General features: G+C 34.7%; 2 protein-coding genes and 1 long non-coding RNA gene across 5 annotated transcripts; 1 reads left to right on the forward strand and 2 right to left on the reverse strand.

The window, feature by feature from the left end:
- Positions 1 to 1,907: 1,907 nt before the first annotated feature.
- On the reverse strand, positions 1,908 to 9,210 carry LOC116136896 (receptor-like protein 13). Of its 3 annotated transcripts, none has more exons than XM_031422562.1 (9): positions 8,829 to 9,210; positions 8,599 to 8,757; positions 8,344 to 8,487; positions 7,758 to 7,832; positions 7,402 to 7,554; positions 6,541 to 6,693; positions 5,460 to 5,615; positions 4,461 to 4,616; positions 1,908 to 4,249 (listed from the first exon to the last, which is right to left on the reverse strand). In XM_031422562.1, the coding sequence occupies exons 1-9, from the start codon at positions 9,190 to 9,192 to the stop codon at positions 2,070 to 2,072; spliced, it is 3,540 nt and encodes a 1,179-aa protein (XP_031278422.1). In that variant the 5' UTR covers positions 9,193 to 9,210; the 3' UTR covers positions 1,908 to 2,069. The 3 variants fall into 3 exon arrangements, with proteins under 3 accessions (XP_031278422.1, XP_031278424.1, XP_031278423.1); XM_031422564.1 differs by having other exon boundaries at positions 8,599 to 8,708; positions 8,829 to 8,944; XM_031422563.1 differs by lacking the exon at positions 7,402 to 7,554.
- Positions 9,211 to 10,520: 1,310 nt separating this feature from the next.
- LOC116136898 lies at positions 10,521 to 12,663 on the reverse strand. The gene is made up of 4 exons (XR_004129074.1): positions 12,592 to 12,663; positions 12,119 to 12,234; positions 11,720 to 11,751; positions 10,521 to 11,146 (listed from the first exon to the last, which is right to left on the reverse strand). It is a non-coding gene; the product is annotated as an uncharacterized LOC116136898 (long non-coding RNA).
- Positions 12,664 to 15,020: 2,357 nt separating this feature from the next.
- On the forward strand, positions 15,021 to 16,131 carry LOC116136865. The gene is made up of 2 exons (XM_031422528.1): positions 15,021 to 15,163; positions 15,585 to 16,131. The coding sequence occupies exons 1-2, from the start codon at positions 15,021 to 15,023 to the stop codon at positions 16,129 to 16,131; spliced, it is 690 nt and encodes a 229-aa protein (XP_031278388.1).
- The last annotated feature ends 1,076 nt before the right edge of the window (positions 16,132 to 17,207 follow it).

Below are 17,207 nucleotides of genomic sequence, written 5' to 3' on the forward strand. Positions count from 1 at the left end.
TAATTCAAATCTGTCTGGACATCTAGTTCAGGCGGTAATATAGCTCACCATGTTGCGGTTAGGGCAGCCGAAGCTGAAGCAGAAACTGAACCCAAGATTGAAGTACTGGAGAATATTCTACTTCGCCCAGTGTTTGGCGGAGAAAAGAGAACTGAATCAGAGAACAGATTGGATGGCAAATACACATTAACAAGAACTCGTTTCATTAGTTTTTATAAGAATCTCGTTTTTTATTTTCCGGGTAAACTCACTTGTTCAGCTCTCTTTTGCTTATTCTTGATAAATATCTTAGAACACATTGACAAGAACCATAATTTTATAATTTTTGGTGAATTTGCCCATAGATTTATGTGGTTCTTGTCTCGTCTCTTTCGATTTTCTTTTGCTGCCTAGTTTGTGTTGCTTTGTGAAGCTGCTGATGTTTTGATGCTCTTGGTGCTGCTTTGGAGTGGTGTTGGGTGCTGCTGGGTTTTTTTTTATGCTGGCTACTGGGTTCTTTGCTTATCCTTTGTGTAGTTGCTGCTGGTGTTTTTTTCCTGGTTTTATTTGCTTTGTTTTGCTATGTTTGGGCTCCCCTTACTTTGATCTGCTTTGGGTTGAGTTGCTTGTAAAGGTTTGAGTCTGGTACTAATGAGGATGGGAGTACTTGGTACAGAGAAAGTGGGGAGGACTTGGGCGAGACTGGATTTCACAACAGAACAGTCTTCAGTCTTTGCGGTTGAAATCAGTGGATGACAATAATAAACCTTCACACCTCCATTTTCCATCCATGTTGAGTCACACAATGCTGTCAAACTTGTATTTGGTTGGAATGATCAATCGACTTGACATAGAAAAACTTAACCGAAATCTCAGAGTCCTTACATTGTCAGGGTCTCATGTATCAGAAGACCCAATACAGACACTAGAAGGGCTGGAACACCTGAAAGTGCTCAGGCTTTTCGCTAATTCCTACTCAGGGAAAAAGATGCATTGTCGTATTGGCAGCCGTACATTTCCCCAACTCCAGGTATTGAAGTTATGGATGCTAACAGAGTTGATAGAATGGACTATTGTCAAAGGAGCCATGCCTGCCCTACGAGATTTGGAGATTGGATGCTGCAAACGTCTGGAGAAGTCAATTGGGTTGGAGAATGTTACAACTTCTCTAAAGGAATTGACCTTAACTAATATGAAGGATTTTGTAGATGGAATTAAAGAAGCGTTGGCGAAAACGTAGTCGTTATTGAAAATGACTGGTAACTTTCAACCTCTATTTGTGAGTAGTTTTCATAGTTTTTATCTTTTAACGTTTATCGTCTTGTTCGTCTGACATTGTTCATATTATTGTGTTTAGCTGCTGTTTTCATCTTTTAAAGTTTATTCTTCTTCATTTGAAACCCGATGTGAGTTTCTGGTTTTGTGTTCCCGTCTCAGGATTAAACAATCACCGATGCAAGGAGTCTCTGTCGAAATGCAATGCTTTGTGAAGAATTCCATTAGTTAAATTTCTTGACTAATTAAACAAGTGTAAGTTTATAATTGTGTAAGCCATATTTTTCAAATTAAATTCTTAATTATTGATTATTAACCTTCTTCTAAATCCTGTAATTATAATCAAGAGGATTGAGATAAGGATATACACAGTGGAATCTAGGGTTTCTTCAATAAAATTATATTTCAAAGAGGATCCAGGAAATTAATTAATATAATAATTTGAGTAAATTAAACTTGTTAGAAAGAGGATTAACAATTGAATTTGTATATTGCATAACGAGATTAGATGTATAGTCAATTCAATTTAAACACATGATTTCAACGCCCAAAACAACATCACATCCTAGATTTTATAATTTTATCACCCATCAGTCATATGAATATATAATTCATTAATAAAAAATAAGATAAAATCTCTAAATTTTGTTGTCATCTAAAGTATTACTCGGTAGGCTTTCTTCAAGCATTAACATTATTCATTAATAAATGCATTATTTGAAATTACAAAACATTTGGCACCTTGAAGAGAACATCAAAACATGCAATTTTGTAAGATATTTACATATAATCCGACTAACTATTTCATGATCAAATCACTTATAGAGATGATCTACAACAAAATAGTAACAAGATGTTGTCCACAACTCAACAATATAAAACCATCTACGACGCCAATGAGGGTTTATCAACAAAACTACAACAATCCCTAAGAGCATAACTATGTAGGACACAACAAAACTGATATAGAAGACATTCATATCAATGAAATCATTGTCTTCTCCAGTAATACTTGAATATTTTGGTTGTGATTCAATTGCATTGCAACTTTTGGGCAATGGTTGTCCACAAAGAAATGGATTTCCCTCGTAGCTACTTTCTTCAAAGGTTCCAAATTGTGCAATCCTATCAGGGAGTTTGCCTGATAAATTATTGTGTGCCACACTAAAAACAGCCAAATTATTTAACTCAACAAGCTGGGGAGGGATTTTCCCAACCAAATTGTTGTATGAAAGATCTAAACTCTCGATCTGCTTGAGATTTGAAAATGTTAATGGGATTGGTCCTGTCAAGTTGTTGTGAGAGAGGTTAAGTGTATGGATTCCGACAAGATTTCCAATTTGATGAGGAATCATACCAACTAACTTGTTGTTGGAGAGATCAATTCCAGACATGTAGCTAAGAATTCTTCCTTGGTAAGAGTAAGATCTAGTCTTCGTTGTAAACTCTACAGTTTCTCCCTGTCTAAAAGAGATACTTCCAACCATTTGAACAAAAGGTACATAATCATTTGATGTAACAGTGACTATTGTGATATTTAAACAATCAGGGATATGCCTAGAAAGCTTGTTGTGAGAAAGATCTATCAAACGTAATTGACTTAACTTACACAAACGAATTGGCACTTCACCTTGAAAATTGTTATTACTCAAGATAAGGTAAGTTAAATTAGAAAGCGTACCAATCCAATCAGGAATGTTGCTTTCAAAGTGATTATATCCAATATCTAGCGTCGTTAGAGAAGAACTATTGGATAATGCATCATTCAGTTGTCCTTGTAACTTATTTTTTGACAAATGAACTTGTTTAATTGAGGAAGGCGGAAAGCAAAACGGTAAACTCCCAGTAATATTGTTCTCTGAAAGGTCTAATACTTTAAGACTTTCTAGTTGACAAAACTCCAATGGGATTGGACCTTCAAGATGATTCTTTGAGATGATAATTTCCACCAAAGATGACTTATTTCCTAACCACCTTGGTAATGTGCCAACAAGATGGTTATCACTTATATACAACCCTTCCAATGAGCAATTAGACAAACTATCTGGGATCTTTCCAGTGAAATGATTGCCATCCAATTGTAAATATAACAAGTTTTTCAGGTTAAAATTTGTAGGGAATATCTGACCTTGCAAACTATTGTTTGACAAGGCAAGGATTTGTAATGAGATGCAACCCATGGCCAAATGCTCAGGTATTCCTCCAGTCAACAAATTGTTAGACAAATCCAAAAACTCCGACGACTTCATGTCACCAAACGAAGAGGGAATGCTACCATTTAAAGCATTTCTAGAAATGTTTAAAGTTTGTAGCATTGGTAGATAAGCTCCAAATTCTGTTGGAATATGCCCATGGAAGGAATTGATGGATATATATAATTCTGTCAAAGACATGTGAGGATGAATGGGTAATTGCAAAGGCCCTGAAAGAGAATTATTAACTAGAATAAGGCTTTCTAGCTTGGTATTGTTGTTTAACAACCAAACTGGAAACTTTCCCTTCAAATTAATGCCATAGAGATAAACCCATTGTAAGTCATGCTGACTGTAGAGAAATTTGGGAAATAAAACATTATATCCACAATTGGATAATGTGATGGCATTTAATTGAAATTTTGGAGCCAGATATTGTGACTCAATTCCTACATATATTTCATTACTATCACCATAGAACATCTTAAGCTTTGAGTGGTTAAAAAATGGTTCAAGGGAAACAGGGATATGAAAGTGATTGTCTGCAAGGCTTAAGTATTGGATGGATGTCAACACCTTAAGGGGAGATAAGGAGATGTTTCCTGTAAAATGATTTGATGAGATATCAAAAAATTGAAGGGAAGTCAAGTTTGCTAGACACCAAGGCAAGGTACCCGTAAAATGATTTGATGAGATACGTAGATGTTGAAGGGAAGTCAAGTTTGCAAGACACCAAGGCAAGGTACCCGTTAAACCGTTGGCCACGATGTCTAGGTATTGAAGATGAAGCATCTTACAAATTCCTGAAATAAAAATGTTCCTTAATAGTTACTATATGAAGCACAAGGGTAATAATAGTCATGCAAATGTTACTTAATCAATCTGCTTAATAATTATTGTAGTGCACAAATATAATAAATATACTAACTATGTGCGCTATTTTTTTTCTTTTTTAATAGAATTATATACATAAATTATAAATTTTACTTGTAAAGAGATAGAAAAGTTACTAACCTTTGTCAAATAGAGTGTCACCGCTTACGTTGAGGTTACTACTAAAAATTTCAATATATTGAAGAGAAGTCATACCCCCAATCATTTGAAGAAAGTTGTTGTTAAAAACAGTTTCGTAAATAGTTAAATATGTCAGATTCTTGAACGAAGGCAACTCTACAAAAGCACAAAAATAGATAAAATATTGTTCAATAATCTACACCAATTATTTAATATTCTAAATTGAAAAGAACATTCAATATGGTATAGGGCTAAACTAGAATAAAAATTTAGCAGGGTTAAATAAAATCTTAAATACAAATATATATATATATATATATGTATATTTCAAGGTTTTTGACAATTTCATGTGAGTATTTAAAAATTGTAAGAGATCTTTGAGACATCTAAGACTTTATCATCTTTTAAGTTGATCATAAATCCTAACCTTTCTTAATTAGTTTGATTTTGCTGCTTTGAACAGGTAATGTTGGTTGCAATTTCTTCTGTAATGTTGGGTTAGATATCCATCTTTCTTTGTTTCTTTAGTCTCAAAAACAACCTTTTTAGACTTTCTATGGGACCTCTCAAACTTTACCAAATCAAATAAACAATGCACCACTTTAAATTCTCAAAAAGGATATTTCAACTAAAATTTACGTAATACAGCACTGCCCAGTAGCGGCTTGAAAAGCCCATATGATTTTGGAAAATTGATGTGAGCTATAAGCACCTTGGCATTTTAGTGGAGAGCCTCCTTGGAAAGTAAAACGGTTCTTTCTCATATCTCTTTCTTACATTTTCTTTTTGCATTATATAAGATATTTTTCCTCATATTTGTATGCATCGAATATATATATATATATATCACTTCTTATGGGAGGCTTGTTACTTTTTTTATTAATAGATTTGGTACTTTAGTGCAGTAATAATGTTTATTTATGTTTATGACATTATTAATTTTTAATTATAAATTATAAATTTTACTTGTAAGGAGAAGGAGAATGAGAAGTTACTAACCTTTGTCAAATAGAGTGTCACCACTTAAGCTGAGGTTACTACTTGAAATGTCAATAAATTGAAGAGAAGTCATACCCCCAATCATTTGAAGAAAGTTATTGTAAAAAATAGTTTCGTAAATAGTTAAATTTGTCAGATTCTTGAACGAAGACAACTCTACAAAAGCACAAAAGTAGATAAAATATTGTTCAATAATCTACACCAATTATTTTAATATTCTAAATTGAAAAAGAATATTCAATATGGTACAGGGCTAAACTAGAAAAAAAAATTCAGCAGGGTTAAATAAAATCTTAAATACAAATATATATGTGTATTTCAAGGTTTTTAAAAGGCTTTTGACAATTTCATGTGAGTATTTAAAAATTGTACGAGATCTTTGAGACATTTAAGACTTTACCGTCTTTTAAGTTGATCATAAATCCTCATCTTTCTTAATTAGTTTGATTTTGTTGCTTTTAACAAAAGGGTAATGTTGGTTGCAATTCCTTCTACAATTTCTTAAAAAGGAGTCCATACATTTTATCTAGTCTCAAAAACAAACAAACAACCTTTTTAGACTTTCTATGAGACCACTTTAATTCTCAAAAAGGATATTTCAACTAAAATTTACCCATGAATTTTGTGAACCAATTTCAATAAAATATTTTACTACATTTATATCCTTAATTAAAATAGGACATGGGGTTAAGCTGATAATAAAAAAAATTAAAAAAAAAAGGATGGGCTAAAAAGCATATCTTTATTACAGAATGTAGCATGACCAATAGCAGCTTGAAAAGCCCATGATTTAGGAAAATTGATGAGGGCTACAAGCACCTTGGCAAATTAGATGAGGGCCTCCTTAGAAAGTAAAACGGTTCTTTCTCATATCTCTTTCTTATATTTTCTATTTGCGTTATATAAGATATTTTTCCTCATATTTTGTATATATATACTTCTTGTGGGAGGCTTGTTACTTTTTTTATTAATAAATTCGGTACTTTAGTGCAATAATACTATTTATTTGTGTACATGACATTATTAATTTTTAATTAAAAATTAAAACTTTTACTTATATGGGGAAGGAGAAGTTACTAACCTTGGTCAAATAGAGTATCGCTGATGTTGAGTTCACTACTTGAAATTGCAATAAATTGAAGAGAAGTCATACCCCCAATCATTTGAAGAAAGTTGTTGTGAAAAATAGTGTCGTAAATTTTTAAATTTATCAGATTCTTGAACGAAGACAACTCTACAAAAGCATAAAAGTAAATAAAATATTGTTCAATAATCTACACCAATTATTTTATTATTCTAAATTGAAAAGAACATTTAATATGGTATAGAGGCTAAACTAGAAAAAAAAAATCAGCAGGGTTAAATAAAATCTTAAATACAAAAATAAAAAAGATAAAATTACATTAATAAAGAAAGAAGAGAAATAAAGTTGTTTTCATTTTAATAAGTGTGAAAACAATAAAATGTATGTTTAAAGAGAAAAATGTTAGACTTAAAAATAACTTTAATTAATACATCCTTAGTGTTTCAAAAAATAAATGATCTATAAATCAGTTTTCAATTCATACAACTAATCAATTCCCATCAAATCCTTTAATAAAAAACAAAATTCAATTTTTTTTTTCATTTTATTTTGTGGAAATTGTAAATAATATGGAATGAATCCTAAAAGTTATCTTTTGTTAATGAATGCTAGACTAGAGTTTTAATTCCACTTTTCAGTTTTCTTGACCATTATTTACAAATTATTTAAACTTTCAGGTGACGTAAATGCTCCAATGCTTCGAAGAAAGTTTATATGGAAAGTAGAATAATAGAAGCCGAAGGCTACTACTCTGTTGAAAATGCAGAATAAATTTTAGGAAAGTTATTGTGTAATTATGAAAATGATTTAAAGGCAAAACAAATTAATATACTTACTTCCAATATTATTGTAACTTACCGTTAGTAGTAACCGCTCCACTAAAGTTGCTTGACTTGAATTCAATAGACTTTAGGGATGGGAATAAGCCCAATGTCTGTAAGAGACCGCTTCCATCACTAATACTCACATTGTTTAGACCAAAAAGAGTCAACTTCCTCAAATTTGTTTCACCTGTGTGTTTGTGAAAATATTCAAACACAAATATTTTCAATGCTTTCTCGTATTGAAAAACAAAGTTCTTTAAATTTATTTGATTTAATAATTAGAATAAAAATACCTAGTACGTATGTGCTATTGTGCGTCTCATAAAGCAAAGCAATATTGGTAAGGGATGAGAAATGTAAGTTTAAATATTATTAACCATCAATAAATACCTTTGGAGAATACAATTTTTTTAATCTCATTTCCGCCCATTTGCAACTCCTCTAAGTTGGTCAAGGAGTCCAATTCTAGCAAGAGTTAAAACAAAGTGATTAAAACTAATAAAAAAACATTTAAGAAGACTTTTAATTTCGTTGAAGGCAATGACAAAGTCCTTTAATGGTGAAAGACCAACTAGAGATATGATAAGATGCTATTAAAACATTTTTATCAACAAAATTAATTAACAACTTTCCTTAAGCCAACATTAATTACTTCCAAATATCCATAGGCTTCAATATTGTCTTCCTAAATGAATATAAGTTTTATCCCTTTTGGCAAATCTCATTTCTGCTCAACTACTCTACCTTCTTTGTGTTGGTCAAAGAGTTTAATTATACAGTTAGCTAAAACCATGAGAAAATGAAGAAGATGTTTGGACTGAGTAAACTGAAGTTTCTGAAAGAATCTTATTCAAAGCTTTTAATTTACTTGATTGCAATATCTCCAACTCTAGTTTGACAAAGCAAAGAGAGAGAGCATTCAATATAGAATAAATTGTTACACATTAGAGAAATTAAAGATGAGAAGCAAGCTTACCTTGAAGATCAACAATGCCTTTTAATCCGATGTCATTAAGATCTAGTGCCTTTAATGATGAGAGAGTAGACACATATGATAATATGCTATTGTTTAACATGTTACCGCTTAAGCTCAGAGACTCCAAGTTACTCAATCTTGAAACTGAAATCAACACATATAATAATAGTAATAATAATAACTATACATAATTTTGTGTATCAATCTTAAATGTAAAAGTGATAATAAAAGTTATGTAATATGAAAGAACATTACCAATAAAATGGTTTAGTTCTCTAAACTGATTATAATCTAGATATAAATTCTTGAGAGATGAATGTTGGCTCAAAGCTGATAAAACGTGGCTGTCATTGAACATATTGTATCTAAGGTCGAGAACCACGAGATTAGTCAAGTGTGATAATCTTTCAAAACCTACAAAGCAATTCTTGTTAATAAAGACATGGAAGTAAAATTTCATTATTTAAAAATGAGGATGGAATAACCTTCATTCTCAACGCAACCGACTATGAGATTGCGACGTAAGTAAAGTGTCTCCAGTTCTTGGAAGGGAGAAAACAAAGAAACATTTAGATACCACTCTCCTAATTCTTGATTTCTTGTAGAGTAAAGATCAAGAGAGATCACTCTTCCCGTTTTGCTATTGCAAGTAACACTTTCCCAGTCACAACAGTTTGAATTTCCATTTCCCTCAAACCAATTTTGAAGATGGGTAGGATCATTGAAGAAATGTTTAAGTTGAAAGAGAGCAGATCTCTCTTGCTTCAAACACCCCTCAATCCTCCATCCTTGTAAAGAAATAAACATCAAAATCAACATCAGCCACATCCTCACACATTTTAAGCCCATCTCTTAATAACACACTAATTGCACTGCTTCTGTGACTACTAAAAGATTAGCTTTGTGCTATTTATAATATTAGTGGATCTCAATATTGTATAGACTAAAAACATAAAAGTATTGCCTTTTCAGTTAACAACATTTGCTATAGGACACAAAAGAGGTCAATAAAGGCAAAATTAATGCTGGTCCCCACTGTTGTGGAAGGAAAATTCCCATTGACTGCAACTAGGTTGGAAAAATCAAATTACACGGTTTGAGACTGTTTCCTCTACCATAACTAATTTAATTAAGTAATATTATATTGTTAAATAAATTATATGAAACATTTTATTTTTATATTGTCATATAGTGTGTTGTTTAGGGAATCAATTTCTTTATATTTAATCATTTTAATTTATACACATCCAGATAGTATATATGAAAAGGTATAGGCGCATAACCACTTTTGAAATAAAGTTAATTATTAATCACTTTTGAAGATAAATTATAAGAACAATATTTGGTAATATTTTTTATGAGTCAAGGTCAACCAAAGTAACAAGTTTCTTAGAATATCTCTATACATTATTGCTAGAAATCTTTTTCTACCCAATTGTTTTCTTCAATTATAATTGATGAACAATTCAATTTAGGTTTTTAATCCTATTACATTGGACAGATTAGTGTTCATGAGATCTTTCGCTCCTTTTTTCTAAAGATTTATTATAAGTTTATATCCTTGTTTCCATTGTGTATGAAATGAGCTCAAATTATCTTATCTTCTCTTACTTCATTTTATTGCTTTTTGTTCTTGTGGGTATTGGCTCTTACAATTTTCAATTTCTAAATGGTTTTTTATTTTTGTAGGACCAAGTTGTGAAAAAAATGTTTGTGGAAAACCAATTGTCACAGGTCATAACATCTATTTCATGAAGACTTACTCAAATATCGTAACTCTTGGAACTTGATGCAATTTCTATACTTGATTTTCCAATGAGACAAAAAGTCTACCCAAAATTTATTTAATGTAGGGCCAGCCGGCCAGGTTGTATATTTCATAAAAACTTACTCAAATATCATGACTCTTAAAACTTGATGCAATTTCCATACTTGATTTTCTAATGAGACAAGAAGTCTTCCCAAAATTTATTTAATGTAGGGCCAGCCGGCCAGGTTGTATATTTAACGAAGACTTACTCGAATATCATGACTCTTGAAACTTAATACAATTTCCATACTTGATTTTCCAATGAGACAAGAAGTCTACCCAAAATTTATTTAATGTAGGGCCAGCCGGCCAGGTTGTGGAAGAAAGGATGGGAAATCCATTTATCTTATTTTAATTATTAATCCGGGTTCAGTATCTAAATTAGAACAGACAAATAGATAATCCAAGTTGAGTACCTAGATTCATGAACAAATGCATGTAAATTAGGACAGACAAATAGATAATCCGGGTTGAGTATCTAGCCAAACTACTTACTCATAAACAACTCCTTGCATCAAACCAACTTGGCATAATCCTAGTGAGTTTACTTGAACTAAATTTTGACAGAATCATCAGATTCAAGGAACGACTGGACGATGAAGAGACTTCTATCTTCCTCCCATCTTCATCCAGAAAAATGTACTATGTGATGAGAATATCAATGTCACCAACTATTTATATTGACTAGTACAGGTACATGGATGCAGTCCCTTTGTTATGATCTGAAATCTGGTTTCACCATAAGATAACATATACCTCCGGCACCAACACTAATTTGTTCAACGATCATTCAGATGCAGCTCTGTTTTTGATGGTGAAGTGTTGAAACTTTTATCGTCCTCTTTAAGTACCATACACTAATTGGGGTATTTGCAGACACAGCATTCAGATCTTGCAGTCTAAAAAAGGGCCGGAAAGAAACTTGTAGCAATCATGTAGCTCTTCTTTGCGCATTCACAAGTTAGAGTTTGTCATGGGTTGTAACTACCTCATCTGTCAAAATCAAATACAAGAAAAAATGTTCATACAAAATTCTGAAGACTTCTAAAACACATTGACATGGGGAAAGAAAACAGAAGACAGTGACTGATATAAAAAAAGCAAAATGGAAGTAATAGCCAATATTTCTTGTTTTTGTAAACCACTTCATAACAAGTTCATCTTGAATCTAGGATGAGAGGTCACACATTCAATTTTCATCTGGAATCACAGGTTTAATGTTTTGTCCAATGGAGATCACAGATTGGAAAGAAATTTGAGTCTTATCCTAATTGACACAAGCATGTAAATTTTGTGATCCAATCATAATAGAAGAGTAGTTTAACAGTTACAAAAGAAAAGAAAAAAATGAAGCAGCACAAAAATTATCATCACAATCCAATTGCAGGATTCCATTCATTTTACTCAAATTGAAATAAACGTGTTCTATATATCAAATAGGATATAGTGTGAAGTGTAAACTGGCTTTTTCTCTCTAAGAAGCACTATTACTATGAACATTATCCCAATCATTTAAGAAGACTTTGTCTAGATTCCTATTAATGACAAAAGGAAAAATATGCGCACCAGGATATGATCCTCAGGGGGTTCTTCAGTCCCTGCAAGAACAACCAGAATTGTCATACCTAAGATCCTAAGTTCATACGACAAGGTTTGCAGACAGTGAAAAATTGAAGAGGAAAGTTAACATCAAGGGGATGACATAGCACCCAACACATACATACATGAACCAGGAAGAAATTTCCATGCTGATAACTACAGGGGAATGAATATCTCCGAATACATTTAGCAAATAAATGTATATCAAGGAAGAAAAAAGAAGACCAAAAAGAATACTGGATTTACATTATGCAGAAGAAATAAGAATAAGATTATGTGTTATATTACTCTTTCCTAAGACGTTACTTATTTATCAACTAAATATCAATTGTAGCTGAAAATGTTTTAGAGGTAAAGATATATTACCTTTTCCATATAGGTACCACAGAAGAGACCACGAAGCAGCCTCATCAAGCAGGAGCTGAGCTTTCTGCCTCATCAACTTGTCCTCCACAACCCTCAACTGTATGTTGGACCCATACCTGCAAAGCCAACAAACAAAATGAAGTCAAATGGCCCCCCCAACGCACTGATATTACCTAATAAGCTAAAGATTTTATCCAATATACTCCATGAAGTAGACAGCAGTGAGTATTCCATTTATATCTAAAAATGAACAAGAAGATGCAATGAATGAGGCCAATCATTTCCAACTTGCTAAAATGCCAGTGTATCCATTAATGTAACCAGGGAAACAAATCAATTTGACAAAAGGGAGAATCACAGACACTACCTTAATATAAGGAAAGATGTAGGCTACTGTAATTTTGTCCTACCATGACATCAAATGTCATGCATACAAGAAATACAGAACCCTGAAAAAGCATAATAGCACTCACCTAATTGATTCAGATATCATTCCGCATGATCTTTCAAACCTTAAAATCAGATCTTGTATAGGCATTAACCCTGCCAACACAAATTCAAGTAAATGTATAGAAAAATGCTACTCGGAGCTATGGGCAGGGTGAAAACCACAAACATGTTGAAAGTGAACAGTTGAGAGCAAAAAAATATAATTTAAACCACAGCATCTCCTGCATAAAAACAAATGTGCTTCTTTGAATAATTTCCTTATGCTCTCTACAACTGTCTACCATTCATCAAAATAGAAAACAGCAGTACAGGATCTTATAAACTTAATATAAATATATATCCTCAGGAAATTAGGATTTTATATCTAAAGCCTGGTGTTGATAAAATATCCCCTCCCCTAAAACAAATGATAAACCAGAAATAAGAAGGTTTTTGATACAACACGTGAAGTGCGAGTGTACAAGAAGCGTGGGAAGGAGCACCAGGGGATCAATAATATTAAAAGAAGCAACTAAATGTGAATTAGGGTAGTGGACAGGTGGCGAAAGATTATTGGAGGAAGGGTAAATTCTTTTACAGGAAGAAATGAATAAAAGGAGCACAGAGGTAAATAGGCATCGAGAAGAAATTGGGAAAAGGGGAGGTAGCTGGCCCTCGAAGTCCAGCATATCGGTTTCTGTTATGTTCTAGCTTGGTTTCTCTATATTCAGTGTAGTTAATTAATTCCAGTAGTTCTGTTATTTAGAGAAGATCTAGAGTGTGTAAACTGAATTATCAATGAAATACCTCACCTCTGTTATTTGGAACTCTAGAGGTTACTATAAACTGCTGTTTGTTTCGTTTTTTGAGCTATTGTAGGTGTGAGTGATTGAGAATCTGGGTAGGTTCGCATCAAATTGGTATCAGAGCAGGTGTGTGTGTGGGTTATGGTAGCAACAAGAATGGAATCTAGCTTGAAAATGTGGAACGGGAGGTAACGAAATTGGGCGGGGATATGGGGACAATTCGTGAATGCATGGTAGAGATACAGAGTTGGATGAGGAGAAAGATGAAGAAGAAGCTGGGCGTGAGGAACAAAATGCATCTAGAAACATGAGAAATCAGGAAGGGGAGAATCAAAACAGAGTAAGTGGATCAGGGAGTTTGGGACAAAGTCAAAGTGAGTTAGGAGGAAGAAAACTGGAATTACCCATTTTCATGGGTGAAGATCCTTACGGGTGGATCTTTAGATTAAAGATATTTTCTCTGAATGGAATTCCTGATGATGTAAACTAACAGCTGCGGCAGTGTGCATGGAAGGGGAAGCCATTAACTGGTATCAATGGATGGAAGTCAGAGCACCTGTAACCTCATGGCCATCGTTTAAACTTGCTTTAATTCAAGATTCAGCGGATCTCAAGAGAGTAACCCTTATGAACTCAATGGCCCGGAAGCAAAACAGTACAGTCGCTGATTACAAAAAGATTCGAAGCTGTAGCTGCTTTGTTGGTGGAAGAGAAGGAAGAGATCCTGAACGCTGCGTTTCTGAATGGGTTAAAGGCAGAAATTCGGGCTGAGCTGAGGTTGATCCAGCCCATTTCTCTTCTTCAAACAATAGAAAGAGCCCACAGAGTAGAGGAACGTAATTGGGCTTTAGAAGAACTTAAGACAGGTCCAGCAAGAGCCAATAGGTGGAATGGGCCAGGATTAAATGTCGGGTCAAACCATTTGGGATCCAGGAGTTTTAACCCGATATCCACAACCCGACCCGGAGAATCAATTAAAGCCCCAAATTTAACTGAATCCCTAAAATCAAACTCCTTCTCAAATTCTTTCTCCAATTCGTTCTCCAATTTCTCAAATCCTGGGCGAAGAAACGTAAAGGGTACTGTCGTGGGTTCATCCATGAATTCCTCTCCTCGCGAGTACACCTCTACAAACTTCAAATCTTTCGACAGAAACCATCCACCGCGACGAGAGTTTCCCTTTCGAAAAATGACGGAGGCCGAAATACAGAGGAAAAGAGAAAAAGGGTTATGTTTCAAGTGTGATGGGAAGTATTTCTTTGGCCATAAGTGTGGTGAGAAGCAATTTCAAGTAATCCTTGTTGATGAGGAAGAAGAAGATTTGGATCCAGGGGACTTGGAAACCAGTGAAGGAACGACGACAGAACAAACCCAAGGTAATGTTGAACTTTCCCTTAGCTCGGTTGTGGGAATCAATGGCCCAAAAACGATGAAGTTGAAGGGCAGTATTATGGGTCAGGAGGTTATTATCTTGATTGACAGTGGGGCTTCCCACAATTTCATTAGCCGAGAGTTGGTTGAGAAGCTGGGTATTGCTGTAGAAAGAACACAGGCNCTAGTATCAATGGATGGAAGTCAGAGCACCTGTAACTTCGTGGCCATCGTTTAAACTTGCTTTAATTCAAAGATTCAGCGGATCTCAAGAGAGTAGCCCTTATGAAACTCTTATGGCCCTGAAGCAAAACAGTACAGTCGCTGATTACAGAAGAAGATTAGAAGCTGTAGCTGCTTTGCTGGTGGAAGAGAAAGAAGAGATCCCGAACGCTGCGTTTTTGAATGGTTTAAAGGCAGAAATTCGGGCTGAGCTGAGGTTGATCCAGCCCACTTCTCTTCTCCAAACAATATAGAGGGCCCATAGAGTAGAGGAGCGTAACTAGGCTTTGGAGGAGCTTAAGACAGGTCCAGCAAGAACCAATAGGTGGAATGGGTCTGGATTAAATGTCGGGTCAAGCAATCTTGGATCCCGGAGTTTCAACCCGACCTCAACCTGACCCGGGGATTCACTAAAAGCCCCAATTTTGACTGAATCCCTAAAATCGAATTCTTTCTCAAATTCATTCTCAAATTCAATCTCCAATTCATTCTCAAATTCCGGGCGACGAAACGTAGATGGTACTGCCGTAGGTTCATCGGTGAATTCCTCTCCTCGCGAATACACCTCTACAACCTTCAGATCCTTCGACAGAACCCATCCACCGCGATGTGAATTTCCTTTTCGAAAAATGACGGAGGCCGAAATACAAAGGAAAAGAGAGAAAAGGGTTGTGCTTCAAGTGTGATGGGAAGTATTTCTTTGGCCATAAGTGTGGTGAGAAACAGTTTCAAGTAATCCTTGTTGATGAAGAAGAAGAAGATTTGGATCTGGGGGACGTGGAAACCAGTGAAGTAGCGACGACAGAACAAATCCAAGGTAATGTTGAACTTTCCCTTAGCTCGGTTGTTGGAATCAATGGCCCAAAAACAATGAAGTTGAAGGGAAGTATTATGGGTCAGGAGGTTATTATCTTGATTGACAGTGGGGCTTCCCACAATTTCATTAGCCGAGAGTTTGTAAAGAAGTTGGCTATTGCTGTAGAAAGAACACAGGCGTTTGGAGTGAGAGTTGGAGATGGATATAAAGTCCGATGTGAGGGAGAGTGTAAGGCAGTACGTTTGGAAGTCCAGAGGGTACAAATAATTCAAGATTTTTTTCCCTTTGACATGAGTAGTGCAGATGTAGTGCTAGGCATGGCTTGGTTGGAAACATTAGGGGAAACTACAATGAATTGGAGGAAGTAGGTAATGAAATTTAAATTGGGTGAGGAAACGGTGACAATTATAGGGGATCCTGCACTTAGCAAAACAATGGTTTCCTTGAAAGCCATGATTAGAACGTTGAGGAGTGAGGGAACTGGATATATGGTTGAATTTGGGCAGCTGCAAAAACAGTCAGATGAAGAGGCCAATGTCAGTAGCAAGCTGCTTCCATGTCAATAGAAGGCCATAAATTATGCCATAAATTCTGCATTGTTAATAGCTATTAATCTAGGCTGTATATACTCTCATTAATAGGAGAGGAGATTGATTTAGCTTACCATGTTTAGCTTCCTAAAATCACTCTATGTAATTAGCATGTACAGATTTAAGTTTCCTTGTATAACTGGCAGTCTTGCCTATATAATGAAAGATCTTCTGAAAAGAAAGAGAATTCAAACCATTTTGTTATTCCAGTGTTAGAAAAATTCAGATCTGTATTTGAGCCTTTACCGGAATTGCCCCCTAGTAGACCCCAGGATCATGCAATTCGGTTAATACCAGATGCCCAACCCCCAAACCTTAGGCCTTATAGATATCCGTTTTACCAAAAAAAAAAAACGAAATTGAGAAGATCATTGGGGAGATGTTAGCCTCAGGAATTATTAAGCCTAGTATCAGTCATTTTTCCAGTCCGGTGCTGTTTGTTAAGAAAAAGGATGGTGGTTGGAGGTTTTGTGTAGATTATAGGGCACTCAATAAACTGACCATCCCCGACCGATTTCCTATTCCGGCCATTGATGAATTGTTCGATGAACTTGGGGGAGCTGAGGTATTTTCCAAGCTGGACTTAAAGTCAGGCTACCACCAAATCAGAGTGCGATCTGAAGACAAGCACAAGACGGCTTTCCGCACTTATGAAAGGCATTACGAATTCCCAGTTATGCCCTTCGGATTGACCAACGCCCCATCCACATTCCAAGCTTTGATGAATGAGGTATTCAGGTCTTACCTTCGGAAATTTATTCTGGTTTTTTTTGATGATATTCTTGTGTACAGCAAGTCAATGGAAGACCACATGCAGCACCTCAGTCTCACATTTCAAAAGCTACGAGAACACC

The sequence above is a fragment of the Pistacia vera genome, unplaced genomic scaffold (assembly GCF_008641045.1).
Source record: "Pistacia vera cultivar Batoury unplaced genomic scaffold, PisVer_v2 Contig320, whole genome shotgun sequence".
NCBI classification, from domain to species: domain Eukaryota; kingdom Viridiplantae; phylum Streptophyta; class Magnoliopsida; order Sapindales; family Anacardiaceae; genus Pistacia; species Pistacia vera.

Excerpts from the sequence above, each read along its gene's own strand:
- LOC116136896 (XM_031422562.1), bottom strand. The coding sequence starts at position 9,192 with ATGGGCTTAAAATGTGTGAGGATGTGGCTGATGTTGATTTTGATGTTT. Across the intron at positions 7,833-8,343 it reads AGGCATTGTTGATCTTCAAG|AATTGGACTCCTTGACCAAC; the intron begins GTAAGCTTGCTT and ends AACTCTTGCTAG. Across the intron at positions 6,694-7,401 it reads TGGAGCGGTTACTACTAACG|AGTTGTCTTCGTTCAAGAAT; the intron begins GTAAGTTACAAT and ends ATGCTTTTGTAG.
- LOC116136865 (XM_031422528.1), top strand. The coding sequence starts at position 15,021 with ATGGCCCTGAAGCAAAACAGTACAGTCGCTGATTACAGAAGAAGATTA. Across the intron at positions 15,164-15,584 it reads GAAATTCGGGCTGAGCTGAG|GCCGAAATACAAAGGAAAAG; the intron begins GTTGATCCAGCC and ends AAAATGACGGAG.